General features: G+C 32.3%; 1 protein-coding gene across 1 annotated transcript; it reads right to left on the bottom strand.

Annotated features, from left to right (window-relative positions):
• Positions 1-478: 478 nt before the first annotated feature.
• Positions 479-8,741, bottom strand: LOC147392614 (phosphoenolpyruvate phosphatase-like). The gene is made up of 8 exons (XM_086456188.1): positions 8,592-8,741; positions 8,051-8,251; positions 7,121-7,232; positions 5,113-5,342; positions 4,163-4,301; positions 2,484-2,704; positions 1,487-1,608; positions 479-650 (listed from the first exon to the last, which is right to left on the bottom strand). The coding sequence occupies exons 1-8, from the start codon at positions 8,739-8,741 to the stop codon at positions 479-481; spliced, it is 1,347 nt and encodes a 448-aa protein (XP_086312314.1).
• Positions 8,742-21,530: the final 12,789 nt, after the last annotated feature.

Here is a 21,530-nt window from a genome sequence, read left to right on the forward strand (position 1 = left end):
CAAGTTGACCTATTACTCATCATCGAGTTGACTTGACTCAGTGGACATAAATACAAGTCGGGTTGAGTTGAGTTTTCAAGTTTTAGAACTTGAGTGAATTACCAAGGCCATTTCACGAGTTGAAAATGAGTTATTTATGATTCGGACTATCTATTCATTTTAATTACCAAAATGCGAATGATCACGTTTTCGTTAAAAAAAAATCAGAACGGTTACAAATTCGACAGTATTAAAGTGTATTTCGCAGGTTTGAAGTGATTATTTCCAATTAATCACTTTAAACCTGTGAAATAATCACTTTAAAAACCTCCAAATTCGTTATCGTTCACATTTTGGTAATTAAAATGAACAGTGAGCCGGAATTGTAAATTCGTCAAAAGTTGATCACTTTTTCATAAATATCCCTTAGAACTATGGGTCTATTTCCTACTTAATTTGCAAATAATAAGAATAAGAGATACTGCTATATATGTCAAACTTACCAATAATTATATCGGTTAAGAAATATAACAGAGTCTGCTGCCACCTTATTTCCATCATCATTTCGGAACCATTGATAGAATGCATGTGTTTTGTTGTTTATCTCCAATGTTGCATGCCCATAACTGGCTTCCCTGAATGCAGAGTAATCTGGTTGTTGTTCTGTGTAACTGTACAAAAATCAAACCAATCACAAAATAGGAGTTATTTTGTTATATAGAAGACAAAATGGGAGTATTTAACAAAACCCGATCAAGATGGGGTTATATGGACTGAAGGACCACCTATCTATATGGACCATATATTATATATAGTACCTAGAAACTCCATCGGATGCTACATGGATGTAGAGCATAAAATTTTGTAACTCCAATTTGGGTATTTATTTAAATTAACTTTTGAGTCGTGTGTGATCGACCTTGATTAACCTCATTTTGTATTTTCTGGACGTGGAAGTCTGCACAGAACCATAGATGCTTTGCACTTGTATCTCAATGAAAAACATATATGGTACATGCACACCTTCATGTCAGGAAAAGTGTGAAATGAGGTCAGCATTATTCTTTACTTTTAGAATAATGCTGAAGTGACCTCAAGATTGGACCTTGCGTCGCTCACCCTGACATGTAAGTGTATGAGAACCGATAGATGCTTTTCCTTGAGGTACGAGTGAAAATGCATATAAGGTTCCTATCCACTTTTATGTCAAGATGTGCGATAACGAGGTCTAATCTTGAGGTCACTCCAGCACGACTCTTACTTTTATACCATTTTTCTCGGCATAAAAAAAATGGTAGTGCTAAAGGTATAGCAGATACCCTATTTGAAAAAAAAAAATCTATTATCAAATAGGAGTTATCCCTTGTCTTGTAACTATTTAAAAAACGTATGACAGAAATATTGGCTTCTCACTCGCCCTTTTTGGTAAGACACTATTTAGAAAATCCGTTTATCATTGAAGTTCAAAATCCACAAGAGAGCCTATGAACTGTGATATATTACTTACTTAGAAGCAAGACCTTCGGTATTCCCTCCATCGCCAATGGTTATATATACAGGAGCTGATTCGTCGGGGATGGGATCACATAGACCATTCGTTACGTTGTACTGAATGTTGGAGTAGCGGTACTGCCAATAAAAAAAAAAATTCTCTTTACTGATCTTAACCTATGGAACAAGAACTACTCTATTTTCTAAGAATTTGTCATGTTGGACGCCACACATTTCCAATTCATACTGGCACATTCAAATAAATTTTATTCATATAAATTTATTCAGGAAGGGGGACTTACTATTTCATGAGCTGAAAATGAGTTATTTACGATTCCGGCTCACTATTCATTTTAATTATCAAAACATGAACAATTACATTTTTGTTATAAAAAAAATTCAGATTGAAGTGACTATTTCGCAGGTTCAAAGTGAAATTGTCACTTCAAACCTGCGGAATAGCACTTTAAAAACCTCTGAATTTGTTATCGTTCACGTTTTGGTATTTAAAATGAACAGTGATCCAGAATTGTAAATTCTTCAAAAGTTGATAACTTTTTCGTAAATATCTCTTTCAGGAATGTATATCAAAATACCATGTCATACTCAGTTTTTAAATGTTTAGCATATAGATCATATCTTCATTTTGGTGTTGAATTAATTTTTTTCCTTCCAAAAAGGTACCCATTGTATTTGCATTTTTATAAATTTACATTTTCACCATTATTTTGAACTTTAAACAAATGAAATTTATAGCAAGTCCATAAGAATGGTACAAAAGTAAATTGAAGAAAATGCAAGTATAACGGGTGCTCTTTTCGTAAAATTTTTATATAAAAAAAATCAATATCAAAATGGAGATATATTCTACGTGCTGCATATTTCAAAATCGAGCATGACACATTAGTTAATTTCCACATCTTCTTTGACCTCTTTGGTAAAACACCCTCAAGAATATCACTTATATGCTAAAAGCATGTGATACGATATAATGATATAGTGAAAAGCCATACCGATCTTTCGTAGGCATGCACATGGCCGGCGAAAACAAGATCAACTTTGTATTTAACGAACCAACTCTCGAAGACAACACGCATGCTTTCGCCCTCCATGTAGTGGGCTTCATTACTGTTGTAGAATGGGCTATGCATGAGAACAATTAGCCAGGGTGTCTTCTCCCTATCCACTCTTTCTAACTCGCTCTGTAGCCAATACCATTGAGGTGTGTACTTCACTGTGTCAATATTTTCAAAGATCTAGAAAGTTAGAAACATAGATACAAGACAAGCAATCCTAGCCATAATATCAACAATAATTAAGTTTTCTATATATTCTTTTATGTTGCGTGTATATTTTACTCCACTCTCGGGTATGTCATACCCCAGTTAAACCACGTCACTCAATCATATTCATAGTTCTCCCCTTCTCTAATAGATCAGTCTTTTGGGTGTAGTTGGTTGGTTAACATGGTATCAGAGTTCTAGGTTCATATAGATCATGGGTTCAATTTTTTCCACCCTTACGAGGTAAGGGGCAGTGCTGAGTGTATATTTTCCTCCACTCTTGGGTGTGAGCCCCAATATTAAGCTCCGTGACCCTCTTATATTCATAATTCTCCCCCTCTCCAACAAATTGTTTTTTGGAGTAGTTTGTTGGTTAACATCTCCTTTTAAAGAAAATGAAATATTTGATATGGATTTATGTGATAAATATTGTCACAAAATAAGATGTATACTATAAAAATGCATGGACGACCCCAAGGGTTGGTGAGATGACCAAGACCACACCTCAGAAAGTAGAGGACTTGAGGTCGATTCTCCCATTATAGAGGCCACCATCAAGGATTTATCCCAAAAATCACTTGATTTGTGTGGGGGAAGTGGCTACACATGTCTCGAGGATTAATTGGTTGCTCTAAGAGCTTCTCCAACCTAAGCAGATTTTTTCTTCAAATTAGCATCTTGTTCAAATTTGAAGACTCCAAACCACTTTGAACTCCAACCAGCCCCATCTTTAAATTACTATTCATTCTCTAAAACATTGTTCGCTTGAAAAAACAAAGGAAAATATGTTAGGTAGAGGACAAAAATGATGTTTAAAACATGTTTCATAAAAAGAGAAGATCAAAAATGACATTTATGAAAAAAGAGAGGATATAATAGATATTTAAAAAAGATGAACACTAATAAAGAGAGCCCTTCAAAAATTCTTTCCCCATTATATTTGATGATGTGAACAATGGTATAGAGAGGATATCTTCATTTTATTAGACCAGATGAAGTTTCATTCAGGCCTCCATCTCTATATTTAGAGATTTCAAGACCAGTTGGAGTTGCTCTAAGAAGTCTGATACCTTTATCGACCCCAACACCGAACCCCCACCCCACCCACAACCCAAGAAAAAAAGTGGCAGCTTCGCCGCCTATCATATGTGTAAATCCAAGTTTCTCTTTCAATAACAAAGAACAAAGGACAGAAGTCATGTATAAGGTTGGGGTGACTCTCTTACTAATTAACTAATGTGGGACTAACTTTTTACTAAAAGTTGAATCTCTAAACATTTAAAAAGAGTGGTTATAATAATTTTCATTTCTTTTCAGAAATTTTATTGCTTTTAACATAATTTTCGAAACTCCCAAACTACTCGACGGCCACGACAAAGTCCAATCAAAATAAGAAAATGAGAAATTACCATATGGAGAATAGCTTGAAAGCACTATAATATGAGCAGATGCACGCCGGATAGCATACCAAAGAGGATTGAAGCTGTTGGAGGTCAAGTAAGGAGTCTCATATCTATTTAAGTAAGCCTTGAAAGGTTGAATTTCCCCCTAAACAATGCAATAAAACAAAACAAAACACTAAAATCTTAACTAACAGTTGGATGTTTGTTCAAATAACATAAAAAACTGAAAGTGAAATTTAAAAATTAAAAAAAAAGAAAAAAAAAAAAGGATGTTTTACCAAACAAGACGAACTAAAAGCAAAAATTACCAACTGTGTGCACTTCTTTTGGTGATTTACATAGGAATTGGCATGGCATTAGTAATAGTTGGTCTGGCAATAGCATCTTTTAAAATATTCAGCATATTAGGGGTCTCCCATGTTTCATATCTGTTATACTTGCATTTGCTTAAACTTACTTTCATACTCTCTTTTTTTTTCAAGTCCAAATAAATGCTTGTGAGAAAGGTATAAAGGTAAATTTAAATAAATGCAAGAGCCATAGATGCCTCGGGATACATAACTGCACATCTCATAAATCTGCACATTGTGTATCCCAATGAGAGGAAATCTATGGTTCTGGCACACCCCACGTCAGGGGAGTCCATTGAGTATGCCATTAGGAGAGTCAGATCATCACAACTCCAAAAAAAAAAAAAAAAAATTGAAAACTTGGCTTTATTGTTGCTCAAGAATGCGGATGACAATGGTGAAAGTAGATATGAATTCACACTCAATAATATAATATTTGAGTTTGGATGTGGTGGAATGAAGGAATAATATGATTCATTCCGTGGACTCCAAATCTTTATTGGGATAAGACTTGGTTGTTGTAGTAATTTTTTTTTTTAAATTGAATTTCATTTTAAGTTGACATCATCAATATAACAATACTGGTGGTAAAAATTAAAAAGTTACCATTGATTCTAAATACTCAATCTCGTGATTCCCAATGGACCACATCCATGGCTGATACGCAGTACTTGGCTCAACCATGCGTCCCCACGTGTCCCACCGCCCACCCATTTCATCTGTTCCTCTATACCAATCAGCATAACAGAGATCTCCAACATACAAGACTGCCTGTCCTTCACTCTTCATGTAATGTTTTAGTGTGGAATGAGAATTATATGTTTGGCCCAAATCACCTAAAACATATAAATGTGGTTCATACATATAAGAATCACATAATTGTAGTAGTAATAGTAATAAATCAAATTTATTAAAAATATAATAAAAAAATAAACTTAAAAATTATAAAATATTTTATGGTCATCGAAAAAAATGTTCATGGATCCATAGCTTAGCCTCACTTGTTTGACATATTGCAATGAGACTTCTTGGTCATGGGTTTGAAGTCCAACTTACCAATAATTAAAAAAAAAAACACCACTTATGTATCAAAAGTAGTCATGAACTTTAAAAAAATTTAAGAGAGAAAAAAAAAATGCTGGAATGACACAAAGATGACAAAAATGATGTGGTGGCACGCAAATAACTGCAGATGCTTTTTATCTCGTGAAAAAGCATCTACGGTTATTTGCGTGCCACCACATCATTTTTGTCACCCTTATGTCTCCATTTGTGTCACCCCAGCACAACTCAAAAAATAATCTTACGAAGATGATGTGAAATACTTTACGCTTAATCGTTCTAAAGTGACATCCTTAGACACTATACTCAATACTGCACTGATTTGGCAGTGTGCAAAGAATAACAAAATGCCTATATGGCTCTTTTAATAAATATTTTTAAAACATGGCAGATCAGCCAGTAATTTTTGCCTCATACTAGACGGTTTTGGTACTTTCTCCTTTAATAAAACTCTTTAATGCTTCCATTTCAGATCAAGGCAGGTAAATATGCCTTAGTGTTCCTCTTTTTTTTTTTTTTTTTGTGATGTGTAAGCTACACTTGAACCCACGTCTTCAAAGTTATTGTATGCAACATGTCAAACCAACCGAGTTATGGAACTTAGCATCCCCCTCTCTCTCATAATAAAAAATCAAATAGATATTTTTCTGTGAGTGGAAAGATTTTCAATGCATTTATATTTATTTTGAAAGTATTACAAGTGTTAGCAGAACTATACTCACTAAGGGTTAGTTGAGATGATAAGGGCGACTGGGTATCCTACTCAAGTCACACCTTCGAGTCTTTATATGCCCTTCCACATAAAGTGGTATATTTAACTGCTGTCACGTGCAGTTGGATGGTACATGCGACCCACCAAAGCATAAAAAATTAAATAAAATAGTATTGACAGATCTATCACATAATGTTGATACTTCAAGAACCATTTGTCAATGTTATGTGGTAACTTTATCAACACATTAGTATTCTCTGTCATTTTTAAAAATGTTGATAATTATTTAGGAAGTATTCCTTTTTTATGTTGATTTTCCTTATTTCTTTTATTTAACAGAATGCTGAGTTTTTTGTTCTCAATCTTGGTGGTAGCACTAGTTTGTTGTATCTCATGTGCATAATACATAGATTAATTGTCTTACATTTGATTAATTTTTATGGAGGTCTGAACTGTTTTAAAGAGAGCCGTTGAGTCTGCCTCATCATCGATTCGCCTCTTTCTTTATAACTAGTCAAATCATGCTTTGCAATCATGTCAACTTCTAGATTCTTTTTTAAGAATAATGAGGAAGTAACCTCAAGATTGGACCTCACATCGCCCACCTTGACGTGAAAGTGTATGGGGACCATAGATGCTTTCATTGAGATATGACTAAAAAAGCATTTATGGCTCCTATCCACTTTCGAGTCAAGATGTGCGATATGAGGTCCAATCTTGAAGTCACTCCAGCATGTCTTTTTTAAAAGGAAAAAACAAAAAAACCCAACATCTCTTACTATTGTTAGTTTAGCCTCGCATTATTTGCTATTAAGGACAACAAAGAATAACATAACTCACCAATGATACCAAAAGTGTAAGGAACATCAGGACCGATCATTGGAGGCGTTTGAAACCAGAATTCCCTCGCAGAACGCCCCGCTCCGATCTTGTAGTAGTATTTGGTATCATACTATAAGAGGAAACATAAAAAAAAAAGGGGAAACCAAAATGGTCATGTATGAGACCAAATTAAATTACTGTTCCAGCCATTTTTTAAAATTGAGATATTTATATAAAAAAAGCCATATATATATTTTGGTATTTATTTGTTTTTACCAAAATGGGTACCACTGGTCTATCACATTTGCAATTTTACCTTTTTAGCCTTCTAGGGTATAAAGGTGAATCCAGTTAAATGACTACCTTTATGTGAAAAAAATAAATTTGATTATTTGTATGAATTTGAAAAAAAAGGGGTATGAAGGTAAATTCAGTTTAATGTCAGTACATAAGAAATCTGTTTTGGTAAAAATAAACAAATAACAAATCCGGTAGGACATATGGCCCTTTTGATAATAATTTCAAAAGTGTGACCGAGCAATTTCAGAAAAATATTCGGCCTTTATGGTAAAACACCCCAGATTAATCCACAGAATTTATGATCAGACCAAAAATAGTCAAGAATTATTCTTTCCAAATATTTTAGAAAACCCAATGTAATGTTTAAAATAATAATTTTTATGTAAAAACATCCTTATTTAATTTAATAAAAAATCATTATCTCATTTTTGTTTTGGTCAGGTTTTTGTCGAACTTTCTAATGAATTTATTGTCACTAAATTGAACAATACTTTTACTTCTACTATACTTTTTTTTTATACATCAAATCATATGCGTATATAAGTAATTAAATTAAAATTCTAAGAATAATATATAGTGAATCAAAATGTAACATCTTTGCAGTGAAAATAATAACTCTTTCATGTCATGGTTCAATAAAATAAGTACCTCAAGGCCATCAACAAGAACATGATGAATATAGCCAGATCTATAGTTATAAAATGTATAATTTTTCACAACCCCTTCAGCACTGCAATCATATTTCTTCTTTGATGTGCCATATTGCACTTTGCAGGGCCCAGGTTCTATAGGTGTCACCCATGAAATAATTACAGCCTTTCCATCATAATCACCTTGGGTGATATGTACCTACAAATTAACAAATTAAACAATTGAAATCTGTATAATTCAGAAAATAAATATAAATATGAATTTATTACATCATTTATGAGTAACTTATTTATCTATGGATGAATTAAAAAAAAAATCTTATAATAAGATCAATCTAAGATTTCACAGAATTCCGGATCAACCAATCACATGAATTCACATGCATTAAGGGCATCCCCAAATAACAAAACTATTTTTGTTAGTTTTCATGTGATTGGTCAATCAAGATTCTGTGAAATCTTAGATTGATTTTTTTGTGAGCTAAAAATCTCAAGAGTGTGTGCATACATGTATCCACTAGAGAATATTTAGGACTTACTTGTTGCGGAGCATTGTAACCTCTTGGAACTTTAAAGATTGGACTGTCAAGTGGAATGTCAATGGACGGAAATTCAGAACGAATATAACTACTGGTAGTCCCTGCACTCCCGTGCTTCACACAGCTCAACACAAAATAACATACAAGCATACAACAAGTCCATGTGTCCATCATCTTTAACATGTTTGTTGATCGATAACCCTGAAACAACCATAATTTGACTTGGCATTGAAATGTATACCAATTCATTTCCAAGGGAATATGAATTTATTTTCCCCAAAAATCGTAACAACGAGTAAATTTCAGTTTGATTGCACTTGGGCATGAGATTAATTGTTTAGGGAATAAATTACACAAAGAAACAGGAAAAAAATTGAGGTGAGGTGGGAGGGGAAGAACACGAAATACACAATCATACACTTAAAAATCACATTTTTCAAATAAAATCAATTATGGCTCATTTGCCATGTGCAATCATACGGACTCCTAGTTCATTTGAAACTAAATAATTTATTATTGTTGATTGACATTCACGATTTCCAGTCCAAGTATATTGTCTCATCTCGGTCCCCATAGATTCGAGGAGACTCTTTTCATTTTGTGTCATTAAAATTGATTTATATTTTGCTATAAAGGTAAATTTATAATTAAACTAAAGTTTTATTGTGCCTATTGGCATGAGTATTGAGTATTATTGAAAAAGTGAAGATGAGGAAATGTATTTATATGAAGTTGAAGGATTACGCTTTAAAAGGGGTAAAAGAGACATGCAAGTTGGAAGAATATTCTTGGAAAAGGGGTAAAGAGAATATGTAATAATTTAAAATCATCTTCGAGAAACGTGCAAAATTGAATTTGGATTAATTGTTGTTGGATGATAAACATTAAAATAGTAATTTTCTAACTAGAAAATCTTCACTCAGTCAATACTCAGCTGACATGACATGGACACAAAATCATATATCTTTTTTCTTGATAAACATTAAAATGTGCAGTTGTGTATCGGCCGAGTATCGAGCAAGTGAAGACTTTCTAGTTAGAAAATCAGCACTCTAAATGTTAGGAAGACAACTGTGGTTGTCTTGTTTTATTAATGTTCAGTTACCATTTTTTCTTTTAATGTTCAGAATACGAACATTTAAATCCATAAGAACAATTATTTTACAGATCTGCTAATGTCACACCAACTTTTGCTAACGCCTCATCAACTGTTTGCAATTCTTTTTAGATTTACTTAGGAACTGATGCGGCATTAGTAACTCTCTTATTTTATAGAATAAAACTCCAAATCCATTTAAACTCAATTAGTCATCTTGTATGTCAGATAAGATAATATCGCCCAATTTTAACATTAAAGCATCTATATTCTATAATATAAACTGGGTCGAATTCCACATTCAATATATTTCCAAGTTAAACTTGTTATCCAAGTTTCTGGTGTTGATTCAGATAGTTGGTACAATGAGTTTTAGATTTTTTTTCATCGCTAAAATAGTCGATATAAAGGAAAATGACCCAAATAATAAATTGTGGGAGGCAACTACGAGTGAAAAAAATATTTGTAAGGGCAATAGAGGTGAATAAACACCATTAATATATGTCACAATAGCTCATTAATCTTTGAAAATTTGTGTGCATGTGTGTGTGTTTTTTTTTTTTTTTTTTTTGGGGGTGGGGGACAAAAATGCCTGTAATTAATATAAAATATATTAATTACATATATATATATATATATATATATATAGGGTCAGGTTCAAGGGCCATATGAGAAAACATATGAGAAAACTTTCGACGGTAAATAAAATTTTAAAATATGGGTTAGAAATTTTGGATTGAGCTGATTTTTTGTGAAGATGATCTCTATGATGGGAAGATCATCCAAAAAAAAAAAAAATCAGCCCAATCTGAAACTTCTAACCTCATTAAAAGTGATTTAGAATGTGGACCGTCGATTTTTTACCAATTTTTATCACTAATTTGTAAATCACTTTTGATGGATTTAGAAGTTTCTGATTGAGCTGATTTTTTGTGAGGATGATCTTCTCATCATAGTGACCATCCTTGCAAAAAATCAGCTCAATCCAAAACCTCTAACCCTTATTTTGAAAAACGAAAGTTTTCTCATATGTTTTCTCATATGGCCCTTGAACCTGACCCATATATATATATATATATATATATGGGAGCGGTTCGGCAGCCCTAAAGTTTGCCAAGTTTGGTGCCAAACATTTTTTGTAAATCACTTTTGATGGGGTTAGAAGTTTTGGAATGAGCTGATTTTTTGTGAAGATGATCTCTTCCCTAGTTTACAAGTTGAAGAATCATTGACCGTCCAATTTTTGTAAATCACTTTTGATGGGATTAGAAGTTTTGAAATAGGCTGATTTTTGGTGAGGATGATCTTCTCATCATAGAGATCATCCTCACAAAAAATCAGTTCATTCCAAAGCTTCTAACCCATATTTTGAAAAATGTTTGACACCAAACTTGACAAACTTTAGGGCTGCTGAACCGTCCCCTATATATATAGGGGGGGCGATTCAAGGGCCATATGAGAAAACATATGAAAAAACTTTCGTTTTTCAAAATAAGAGTTAGAGGTTTTGGATTGAGCTGATTTTTTGCAAGGATGGTCACTATGATGAAAAGATCATCCTCACAAAAAATCAGCTCAATCAAAAACTTCTAAATCCATCAAAAGTGATTTACAAATTAGTGATAAAAATTGGTAAAAAATCAACGGCCCACATTCTAAATCACTTTTAATGGGGTTAAAAGTTTCAGATTGGGCTGATTTTTTTTTTTTTTTTGGATGATCTTCCCATCATAGAGATCATTCTCACAAAAAATCAGCTCAATCCAAAATTTCTAACCCATATTTTAAAATTTTATTAAAAACGAAAGTTTTTACATATGTTTTCTCATATGGCCCTTGAACCTGACCCATATATATATATATATATATATGACGGTTCAAGGGCCATATGAAAAAACAGTGGTTTTTCAAAATATGGGTTAGAGGTTTTGGATTGAGCTGATTTTTTGTAAGGATGGTCACTATGATGAGAAGATCATCCTCACAAAAAATCAGCTCAATAAAAAACTTTTAAATCCATCAAAAGTGATTTACAAATTATTGGTAAAAAATCGACGGTCCACATTCTAAATCACTTTTAATGGGGTTAGAAATTTCAGATTTGACTGATTTTTTTTTTTTTGGGACGATCTTCCCATCATAGAGATCATCCTCACAAAAAATCAGCTCCATCTGAAATTTCTAACCCATATTTTGAAAATTTATAAATGTTACATTGTTTTTACATATGTTTTCTCATATGTCCCTTGAACCTGGCCCATATATATATATATATATATATATACACAAAAATACATCAAAACGTAACAACATGTCAGAATCATCCGAAAAATAGAAAAACAAATAACTATAGAGAGAGAGAGAGAGAGAACCTGAGAGGAATTGTTGGGAGAGAGAGATCACCAGCCTGAGGAAGCTATTTGAATTTGAACTGGAACTGCTGTTATATAATGATGTGTAGGAGTAAGTTAGTAGGAAATGAGGGTAGGTTTGAGCGCAAGATAGCAATGTTTATTTATCTGCCTCGAGATCGGCATTTGTTATTTAAAAATAAGGGTAATACATCTAGCCAGTAGCTATAGTCCTCCTGGTATTGGTGAATATTTGTGATATCCTTAAAGGGTATTGTCTTGACCATGGTCTTTCATGAGAGAGGAATAGAAAATAAATGAAACACCTAATTTTTCAACATCTTACGAAAACTTTTGATTTTTCTCCAAAGTTTCAACTTGCTCAATCTTTAGGATACAAATTTTGCTTTTTATTTCGACAACCATTAACTCTAGGAAAACACTTTCCTTCACATTAAACGAAGGGTTTAGATGGAAGAATATTCCTTAGGATCCCCAAGAAAATTGTATCTCTAAAATATTTATAATAATCCTTAGAAAATTACTATTGATTTCTAGAAATTATATATATATTATGGAACTAAGTATCCAGGTCTCTTAAAACACTTGACCAATCCCTACGGCACGTGCAGTGATTCCTAAGAAAAATGTATCTTTAAAAAATTTATAATAATCCTTAGAAAATTTGAGTTTTTTTTATAAAAAAAATAATTAAGGTATCCAAGTCTTTTAGTACACCTGACCAATCCTCAAGGCACGTGCAAGTTCCCAAACTTTATTTCCAATTAGAAATATCCTCAATTTTTTCTCAAAAAATAACATTTTCACTCTTTATTTATTGTCAAAGCTATCCATGATAAAATTCTATTTATTTAATATCATTGTTCTAGAAGATGAAATGAAAAAATAAAATCTAGTTATTAATTAAATTGTGCAGAAAAAAATTAGCTATTTATTTTCACCAAAATCCAAGGTTGAAGATGACACATTTTTTTTCATACCAAAGATGAAGATGGAGGTATTTTTATTATTTTCTATTAGTCTCCCATAAAAGGCGTCTCAAATATTCAGCCAAACCCCAAGGGGTTAGATCTAAAATACACAAAGAAGATAAACAGATAAGATTTACCACAACATAGAAATCTGGTCGTCTATGGATAATAATACCCACTTGTATAAAAATTTTAATAAAATATAGCTATTTCCATAAACGTGACTAACTATGATAATTTATATAAATAGATAAGTTTATCAAATATTTTTTTATCAGTGTTAGGTAGCCTCGATCCTTGGAACTTTTATAAATACACCCCTTAATAGGACATGTGAATCACATTCTGTTTTATTAATAGAGGGTTACTAATGCCACACCAACTGTGTGCAATTCTTTACCTTAAATTGGTGTGGCATTAGTAAAATTTGGTGTGGCAATAGAGCTCTCTTATTAATATTGATCAGATCTGTATGGAACTCGACATTTAGTGGAGAACACATGATTCTCCGCTATCTTTAACTTAGGGATGTCAATGGGTCGGATCCATAAATGCAGTGTTAATTGGGTTTCAAAAATCTTGGCCCATATAAGGGATCCATCAGCCCATATAGGGCCTACTTTTTGTGGAGGACAAACTTCCATCTAACTAAGATAAATATCCCATCTAATTATAATTTTTATATTTACCTCTTAAATCCCAAAGAGGATGTGCATGCCGTAGGCACGGGCAAACTCTAATTAATAATAAAACACAATGCAATTTATGTCTTATTACCTGTGTAGGTAGGGGAATGCAAACCCAGATTTGTTGTTCAAGGGTATTACGTGTCAAGTTGTTAAAGGAACAACAGTCTACTCAAATTCGCATTCAGATAAGTAATAAAAATTATCGGGAAGCTCTATACTTTTCCTTTTATGTGTAAACCAATAGAAATACACAAAATGTAGAATATAAAATGCCGAATAAACAAAATAGGAGCAAAAAATAACACAATTAAGTACACATAAAGAACACTACGATTTTTAACGTGGAAAATCCTCCAATTAGAAGTGAAAAACCACGAGACACTAGTCCATTAAATGTTAAGAGTTCATTGCTTAGTAAGATTATAATTTAGTATTAGACTTTTATGAGGGATGATATATTTAGAAAGTCAAGCTTTTTCTCGGTCTAAAAAAAAAAAAAAGTGGAATTTGATTATGAATTTGTTTAAAGAATACTAGTTTTATGAGGAGTGGATTGTTATGGGACAAGGATTACTAATTCTACTAGGAGTTTACTTTTGTTTTTCTATAAAGCAATTTAATAGAGAAATATTTTATTATTATTATTGAGAGCAATCTCTTACTTACTCTCCATTCTCTACTTTTATCCTTCCTTCTTTAACAAGTTATTGTATGATACCTTTATGACATATATTATTATGTGTATGATGTAACTCTATTTTGTTACAGTAAAATCTTCTACTACATAAATAATGGGGTGACAAGAATATCCTTTCTAAACAAAATTAGAGGATTAGAACATCAAGAGAAACAACACTCTTTGATGATAATAACTTGATTTTATGAATTTTCTTACAAGGTGGATTCCAATCAATAACAAAAACACAAAAATCTCTTATTGGTAAAGTGATTTCATTCACAAGATCGGTAACACTCTGTCAAAATCGTAGACAAATTTGGTAAGACAATGGCTTGAGAAAGTTTCCAAATGGGACTATTTTAATCTACTTTTCTTATGTGTGTGATGATGTATTCCAATGGAAAAGAAGAATCAAAAGCAAAGCCCCCCAAAACTCTTTCACGTTGAAGAGACAATAGAATGAGTAGCAGCATTAACTCACCTAACCCCACAAGCTAAGACTCTAAGAGTATAGTAACAAAAAAATGGCGACTTTTTTAAAAAATTAGGTTTAAAACGTATCTTGCATCTCAGATAATTAAAATGATTAAAAAACGTGACTTTTTCATTTGTGACAAAAATCATCTTTTTATTTTCATTTTTTCGTAGGAAAAAAAAATTAAACACTTTTTTTTTCAATGTGGGACTTGATATATAATAGAACTTGGTTATTCATAAATGTAAAAAATATGAGTTTGATGATAATAACTTGATTTTATGAATTTTCATTATATATATATATATATATATATATATCATAATTTTTAATATTTTTTTTTCTTTTTTTATGTTTATTATTTTCAATGTTTTTCTAAAGTTTTCCCTTACCGATTTAATCCCGTACTCCGACTTTGTTGCCATGTCTAAGAGATATCGAAATGTGAAGACTCAAAAGTGAAGCCCCCAAAACTCTTTTATGTTAAGATATTAAAGTAAGGGGGAGCACTAACTCACCTAACCCCACTAACTAGCTAAGAGACATCGAAATGTGAAGATATTTTTTTCTCTTGAAGTAATTTTGGGTTGAATTGTGATAAATGACTCCCTCACGTGGCATACTCAATAGACTTCCCCTAACATGGCATGTGTTAGAATCGTAGATCTATACTCCTTAGGATACACAACTGCACATCCCCATAAATAAGTGTAGTTCTATCACCCAAGAAGTGTAAATTCACGATTCTAGCAGATCTCACGTTAGGGGAGTCGATTTAGTATGACACACAGGGAGTCAATTTACCAGTACTCTTGTGGGTTCTATACCTCATCATGAGGAGGGACACCCAACAAAAATCTTATAATAATTATAGTCAAACAAACAAATTTATGATATTAATATTAATTAAAAGTCCATGTTTGATTTTTTTTTTTATTTTAAAAAGACTACTCTTTCATCTACTTCTTTCCTTCAATAATCAAAGAAAAAAAAAATCTGCATACTTAACATAAGATAATATCCAACTTGAATCCATCACTCGTACGGAAAAGGCATATTTTTTTCAGTAAAAATAATGGAGATCTAGACAAACCCTAAACTTCTCTTCATTATTTGGATCAATTGATCTTAGAGCACATAAAAAATCACAAACACATAAAAGCAGAATTTCTATTTACTTAGTTTAACTTAGAACTCATTATAGAGAATTTATCGACTCAAGAACTCTAAGGACTGTTTGGACAAGCAAATTTTAAGCCTTATAATTGGGGAGAGAGAGAGAGGTTCTTGTAAGACTCTTCTAATGGAATAGGAGTGTTTAATAAATATCATAAATTTTTGTAGGTGTAATTGTAATTATTACAAGACCTTTTATCACGGATTTCAATGTAAATTTGAGTGGTGGTTGTTTATTTTTCAGCTTAGCACTTAATACCCTTAACATCAATCCCAATTAGGGGAATGCGAGAGATTTTTTGCAAAATCCCAAATAATCAGTCACATGAAAATCTAACGAGGGTAGTGTTGTAAATTGGGGATGCCATGAATACACATTGGTTCAAGTGATTTGTTCAGGATTTTGTAAAATCTTAGATTAACCTTTTTATCATAATTTATTTTTTTTAGAAATACTAGGTCACGGTGGACTATGACAGTAACTGTGTAGAGCAGGCAATTCACTTGAGAGGGAAAAAATGAGATATTATTTTAATCCTGAACTTTTGTGAATATTAGGCACACCTCCTTTTATTTTCAAACTAGTGCTATGTCCCTTGACTTCGGTCTTCACTTTTAGACTCTGAAAAATGATTTTGAAGAATCTTTAACAAATAATAGGTAGGAGTCCCTATCCTATCCTACCCTACCATATCCTACCCTATCCTTTTTAAAGATAAGGGTGCTGTTAACTTGGGTCCTGAGACACACGTTAAGATGTATTAAATACATTTCAAAAACTTATTTTATTACTTAAAATGTCCTTAAGGTTATGTTTGGATTGAAAGAAGTGGAGAGAAGAGAAACACGTTTAGAAAAGAAAATTTCAATTTCTCTCTGCCATATTTGAATTGACAAAAGAGAATTTGAATCACGTTGACATTTTAAAATATCTTAAGAGAGATTCTGAAACACCATTGAAATTATAAAATATTTTAAAAGAATTTCTCTCTCCTCTTTATTTTTAGAGATAAAGAAAACCCACAACAATAGAGATGGAGAGCAACTTCTTTATTTTCTCTTCTCTCGTTTACGTACATGCATGGTCCCGACACTTAAATCAATCATAAATAATAAATGAAAATAACACATGCAATTAACGTGTTTTATTACTTTTGTCGGTGAGAACAAGCACCTCAACTCGAAATATCCTGCTATCTTACACCTAACACCACCAACATTTCCTACTAACTTACTCCTACATCCACACTTCAAAAGGGCACGTGGCTTCCTCACGACGTATCTCACTCTCTCTCTCTCTCTCTCTCTCTCTCTGTCTCTACATTCATTTATTTATCTAGTAATAAAGAGATTTTGTTATTGTAACTTAGAACTTCCTTTATTCTGATGTTTAGTTGCTGGAAAATGCTCTGCATTAGACAGACGGTTGAGATGGAGTGAATAATCCTATCGATTCCCATGAAAGGCATCCCTAGGAAACTGTATTGATATTTAAAGAAGGATCCACTACTCCTCAAGGCATGCTGAGGCTCAATCTATGATATTAGAGTTGAGAAAATCTGACTTACTCACGTGGCAAACTCAATTACACTCCCGACGTGACATGTTTGAAACAACTGTAGATCTGACCTTCTCGAGATACAAACTGCATATCTCCATTAGAAAAATGTACTGTTGTATCTCGAAGACTGCAGATTTTTGAATATGTCACGTCAAGAGTGTCCACATGGATAAGTCAAATCATTATGATTCAAGATATTAGTGTCTAAAATATTTCCTATTTTAAAAGAAAAAAAAAAAATTCTTAATTTTTACTTATTTGGCTTGAGGTTCGGGATGAGGATTTCGATGGTCCACCCTGGGTGCATATTTTATATCTGGTCCCAATTTGCTGGTAGGTGGACGTCAAACTGTCAAGTGATCCCTGAAAGAAAGATCGTTGATAATACGACACGCTTTTGGTGGACGGACTTGATGCATGCTGATATGAAAGTTCATAATTTTATAAAAATAAAATAAAAAAGAGAAAAAGAGAATTTCTCTCTCCTGTCCATAGTGAAAAAATAAAAAAAGTTTCGAATCTAATCACCTTTTGACATTCAAAATCATGATCCGATGAAATGGGATTGTAGAGGATAAAATTATATGAACTTTAAAATAAATAAAAAAGTAACATTTATTTTTCATTGTTGAATTTTATTTTTGAATGTGGGTGCTCAGCAATCGTTCGTTACTTTTTTTTTTTTTTTAATATGAATATTTTCGTAAAATCTAGATGTCCATGTTGTTGGATTGTCAATGTGATAATCAATGTGGGCCCAACAATCCTTTTTAAGATTTGGAATCTAAAGAAATAAATATGTTGATAGAAAACGGGCAAGAGAGAGAAATTTTTTATTTTTATTTTTTAATAAGTTATGTGATTCCATGTCAGCATCCGTCAAGTCCATCTACTAAAAATCCGTCATATTGTTAGCCAAAGTGCCCTTCAAAAAGGGTTTTGTATTGGAATAAACTTTGAAACGGACGGCCCACTTCAAAGTTTTGAAGAAACCCTCTCCATTGATTTACATGTGGCATTTTTAAGGAGGTATTACAAATTTCTTCAAGAATGTAGGGGCATGAAATAAATTCAAAATACCATGTGGCCTACAACGAGGATGGGTCCTTCAAATTTTGAAGAGGGCTACCCACTTCAAAATCGGACTTGTTTATATTAGGTCCCAATTTCTTATCAAATCAGTCGTGATAAACTTATGCGCTAAAACATATGTGGTTGATATGACAAGTGCATAGAATCATAGATCGTTTCACCAAGATACACAAGGAAAAAGATCTACGATAGTTTTGTACACTTGCTACATCAATCATGTCATCATAGGATTTTGTTAAGATGCATTAACTATACCTTCAAAATATGCATTTAAGGGTATTTTTGAAAGAAAAAATTTTGAAGGCACTTTTAGTAGGAAATTAAAGTTTTTTTTATAGATTGGTAAGACTGTTTTTAATGCATCTTACCGTGTGCCCATAAGACTAATGTTAACCAAATTTGTGAACATGAGTCCTAAGGGCACACATTAAATACACCTTGGGATTTGATGTTTCTACCAAAATTCTCCTCAAATTTTTTTACCAAAAATGCCTCAGATACTTAATGCCTAGGTGTATTTATTGTACTTTAATATGTATCGTAAAGGCGCATGTTAACAAGATCCATTAACATGAGGTATTGCACACACATGCACGTCGTGAGAATGGGCAATTGGGCATTTAGGGCGCATTAGGGGCTTTAAGGCGCACTTTGCACTTCGCATGTACGTATCATCGCAAGGAGCTAGAGAATCTTTAAATTTTCAGGATATGAAAACATCCAACGATTGTGATTGATCCATCACGTGTGATGGATCGGGTGTACGATCAAGTTATTATCTGATCGAAAACCAATCGGATACGATGGTTCAAAATAGTACCTGATTGAAAATGATCAGGTGTGTTGATTCATGATTGGTATTCGATTAGAATCGATCGTATTCATTAGATTAAGAGGCAATCGATTGGACTCGATCAGAACCATTAGATCACTCAGATTCAACTAATAGGTGTTGATTAAAAGGCATGAGACATATCTTCGATATGATGTAATCTAAATCGTTAGATCTGAGATCAGATACAATCTAATGGTTATTAAATCAAGAGACATGAAATCACGGTTCTTGGTCAACAAGTAAAAATGATTATAAAAAGCCAATCAAAATCATATTTCTTCATTGAAATTTCTGTGTTTTTTCTTTTTAAGTTTAAGTACTTGGCATCGTTAGTTTCTAATTTTTGAAAGTTCTAAATTAAATCAGATTGTACATATTTCGATTTAATAATTTGAGTGTAGACTTCTCTGTATCCTAAAGGCATTTGTTCGTTGACCTTTTGTATATTGTGGTTCTAACCAGTTAGGGGGAATATTTATCTAAAAGATATCGAATTTGATTCGAGCCTTGCAATCCTAAAAATATCTCTTTTATCGAATTCTTTTAAGTCACAAAGTAAATTTTCGAATAGATTTCTAATAAGGAAAATGCTGGAATGACACAAACGGAAACACAAAGGTGACAAAATGATGTGGTGGCACTCACATAACCGTAGATGATTTTTACTCGTATCTCGCATAAAAGCATCTATGGTAATGTGCACAACTCTTCTAACAATTATAGTCAAACCAATAAATTTATGATATTAATATTAATTAAAAGGCCATGTTTGATCAAAGGAAACTTAAAAAAAAAAAGAAAAAAAGAAAAAAAATAACAGACTACTCTTTCATCTACTTCTTTCTTTCAATAATCAAAGGAAAAAAAATCTATGTACTTAGCAGAAGATAATATCTAACTTGAATCATCATTCATGAGGAAAAAGTATATATATTTTAGTAAAAGTAGTGGAGATCAAGACAAAACCTAAACTTCTCTCCATTATTTGGATCAATTGATTTAGAGCACATAAAAAATCACGAACACATAAAAGTAGAATTTCTATTTACTTAATTTAAGTTAGAAGTCATTACAAAGAATTTATCAACTCAAGAACTTTAGGAACTGTTTGGACGAACAATTTTAAGCCTTATACTTGGAGAGAGAGAGAGGTGTTTTTGTAAGATTCTTCTAATAGAATAGGGCTGTTTAATAAATATCATAAAATTTTGTAGGCTTAATTATAATTATTACAAGACTTTTTATCACGTATTTCAATGCAAATTTGAGTGGTGGTTGTTCATTTATCAACTTAACACCTAATACCCTTAACATCAATCCCTATTAGGGGAATGTGAGAGATTTTTTGCAAAATCCCAAATGATCAATCACATGTCAATCTAATGAGAGTAGTTTTGTAAATTAGGGATGTCATGAATATACGTAACTTCAAGTGATTTGTTTAAGATTCTGTGAAATCTTAGATTAAGTTTTTTATCATAAATTTTTTTTCTTGAAATGCTAGGTCACATTGGACTATGGCGATAACTCTCTAGAGCAGACAGCTAACTTGAGGGGAAAAAAAAATGAAATATTATTTTAATCCTAAACTTTTGTGAATATTTGGCACACCACTTTTTATTTTCAAACTAGTGTTATGTCCCTTTACCACGATCTTCACCGCTTTTAAACTATGAAAAATGATTTTGAAGAGTTTTAACAAATATTAGATAGGAGTCCCTATCCTACCTTATCCTATCCTATCAATTTTAAAGATAAGAGTGTTGTTAACTTGGATCCTAAGACACACGTTAAGATACATTAAATACACTTTGAAACTTATTTTATTACTTAAAATGTCCTTGAGATTATATTTGAAGTGAGAGAAGTAATGGAGAGAAGAGAAACCCATCAAGAAAAGAGAAGAGAAGAGAAATTCAATTTCTCTTGAATTAACAAAAGTGAATTTGTAACAATTTTAAAATTTTAAAATATCTTAAAAGAAATTTAAGGG

Source organism: Akebia trifoliata, chromosome 10 (genome assembly GCF_017979445.1).
Source record: "Akebia trifoliata isolate Shusen 1 chromosome 10, ASM1797944v1, whole genome shotgun sequence".
In the NCBI taxonomy this organism is placed as follows: domain Eukaryota; kingdom Viridiplantae; phylum Streptophyta; class Magnoliopsida; order Ranunculales; family Lardizabalaceae; genus Akebia; species Akebia trifoliata.

Coding starts and splice junctions, on each gene's coding strand:
- LOC147392614 (XM_086456188.1), bottom strand. CDS start 8,741: ATGCTTGTATGTTATTTTGTGTTGAGCTGTGTGAAGCACGGGAGTGCA. Junction 7,233..8,050: donor TTCTTGTTGATGGCCTTGAG/GTACTTATTTTA, acceptor TTCCTCTTATAG/TATGATACCAAATACTACTA. Junction 651..1,486: donor ACCGAAGGTCTTGCTTCTAA/GTAAGTAATATA, acceptor ATTTTTGTACAG/TTACACAGAACAACAACCAG.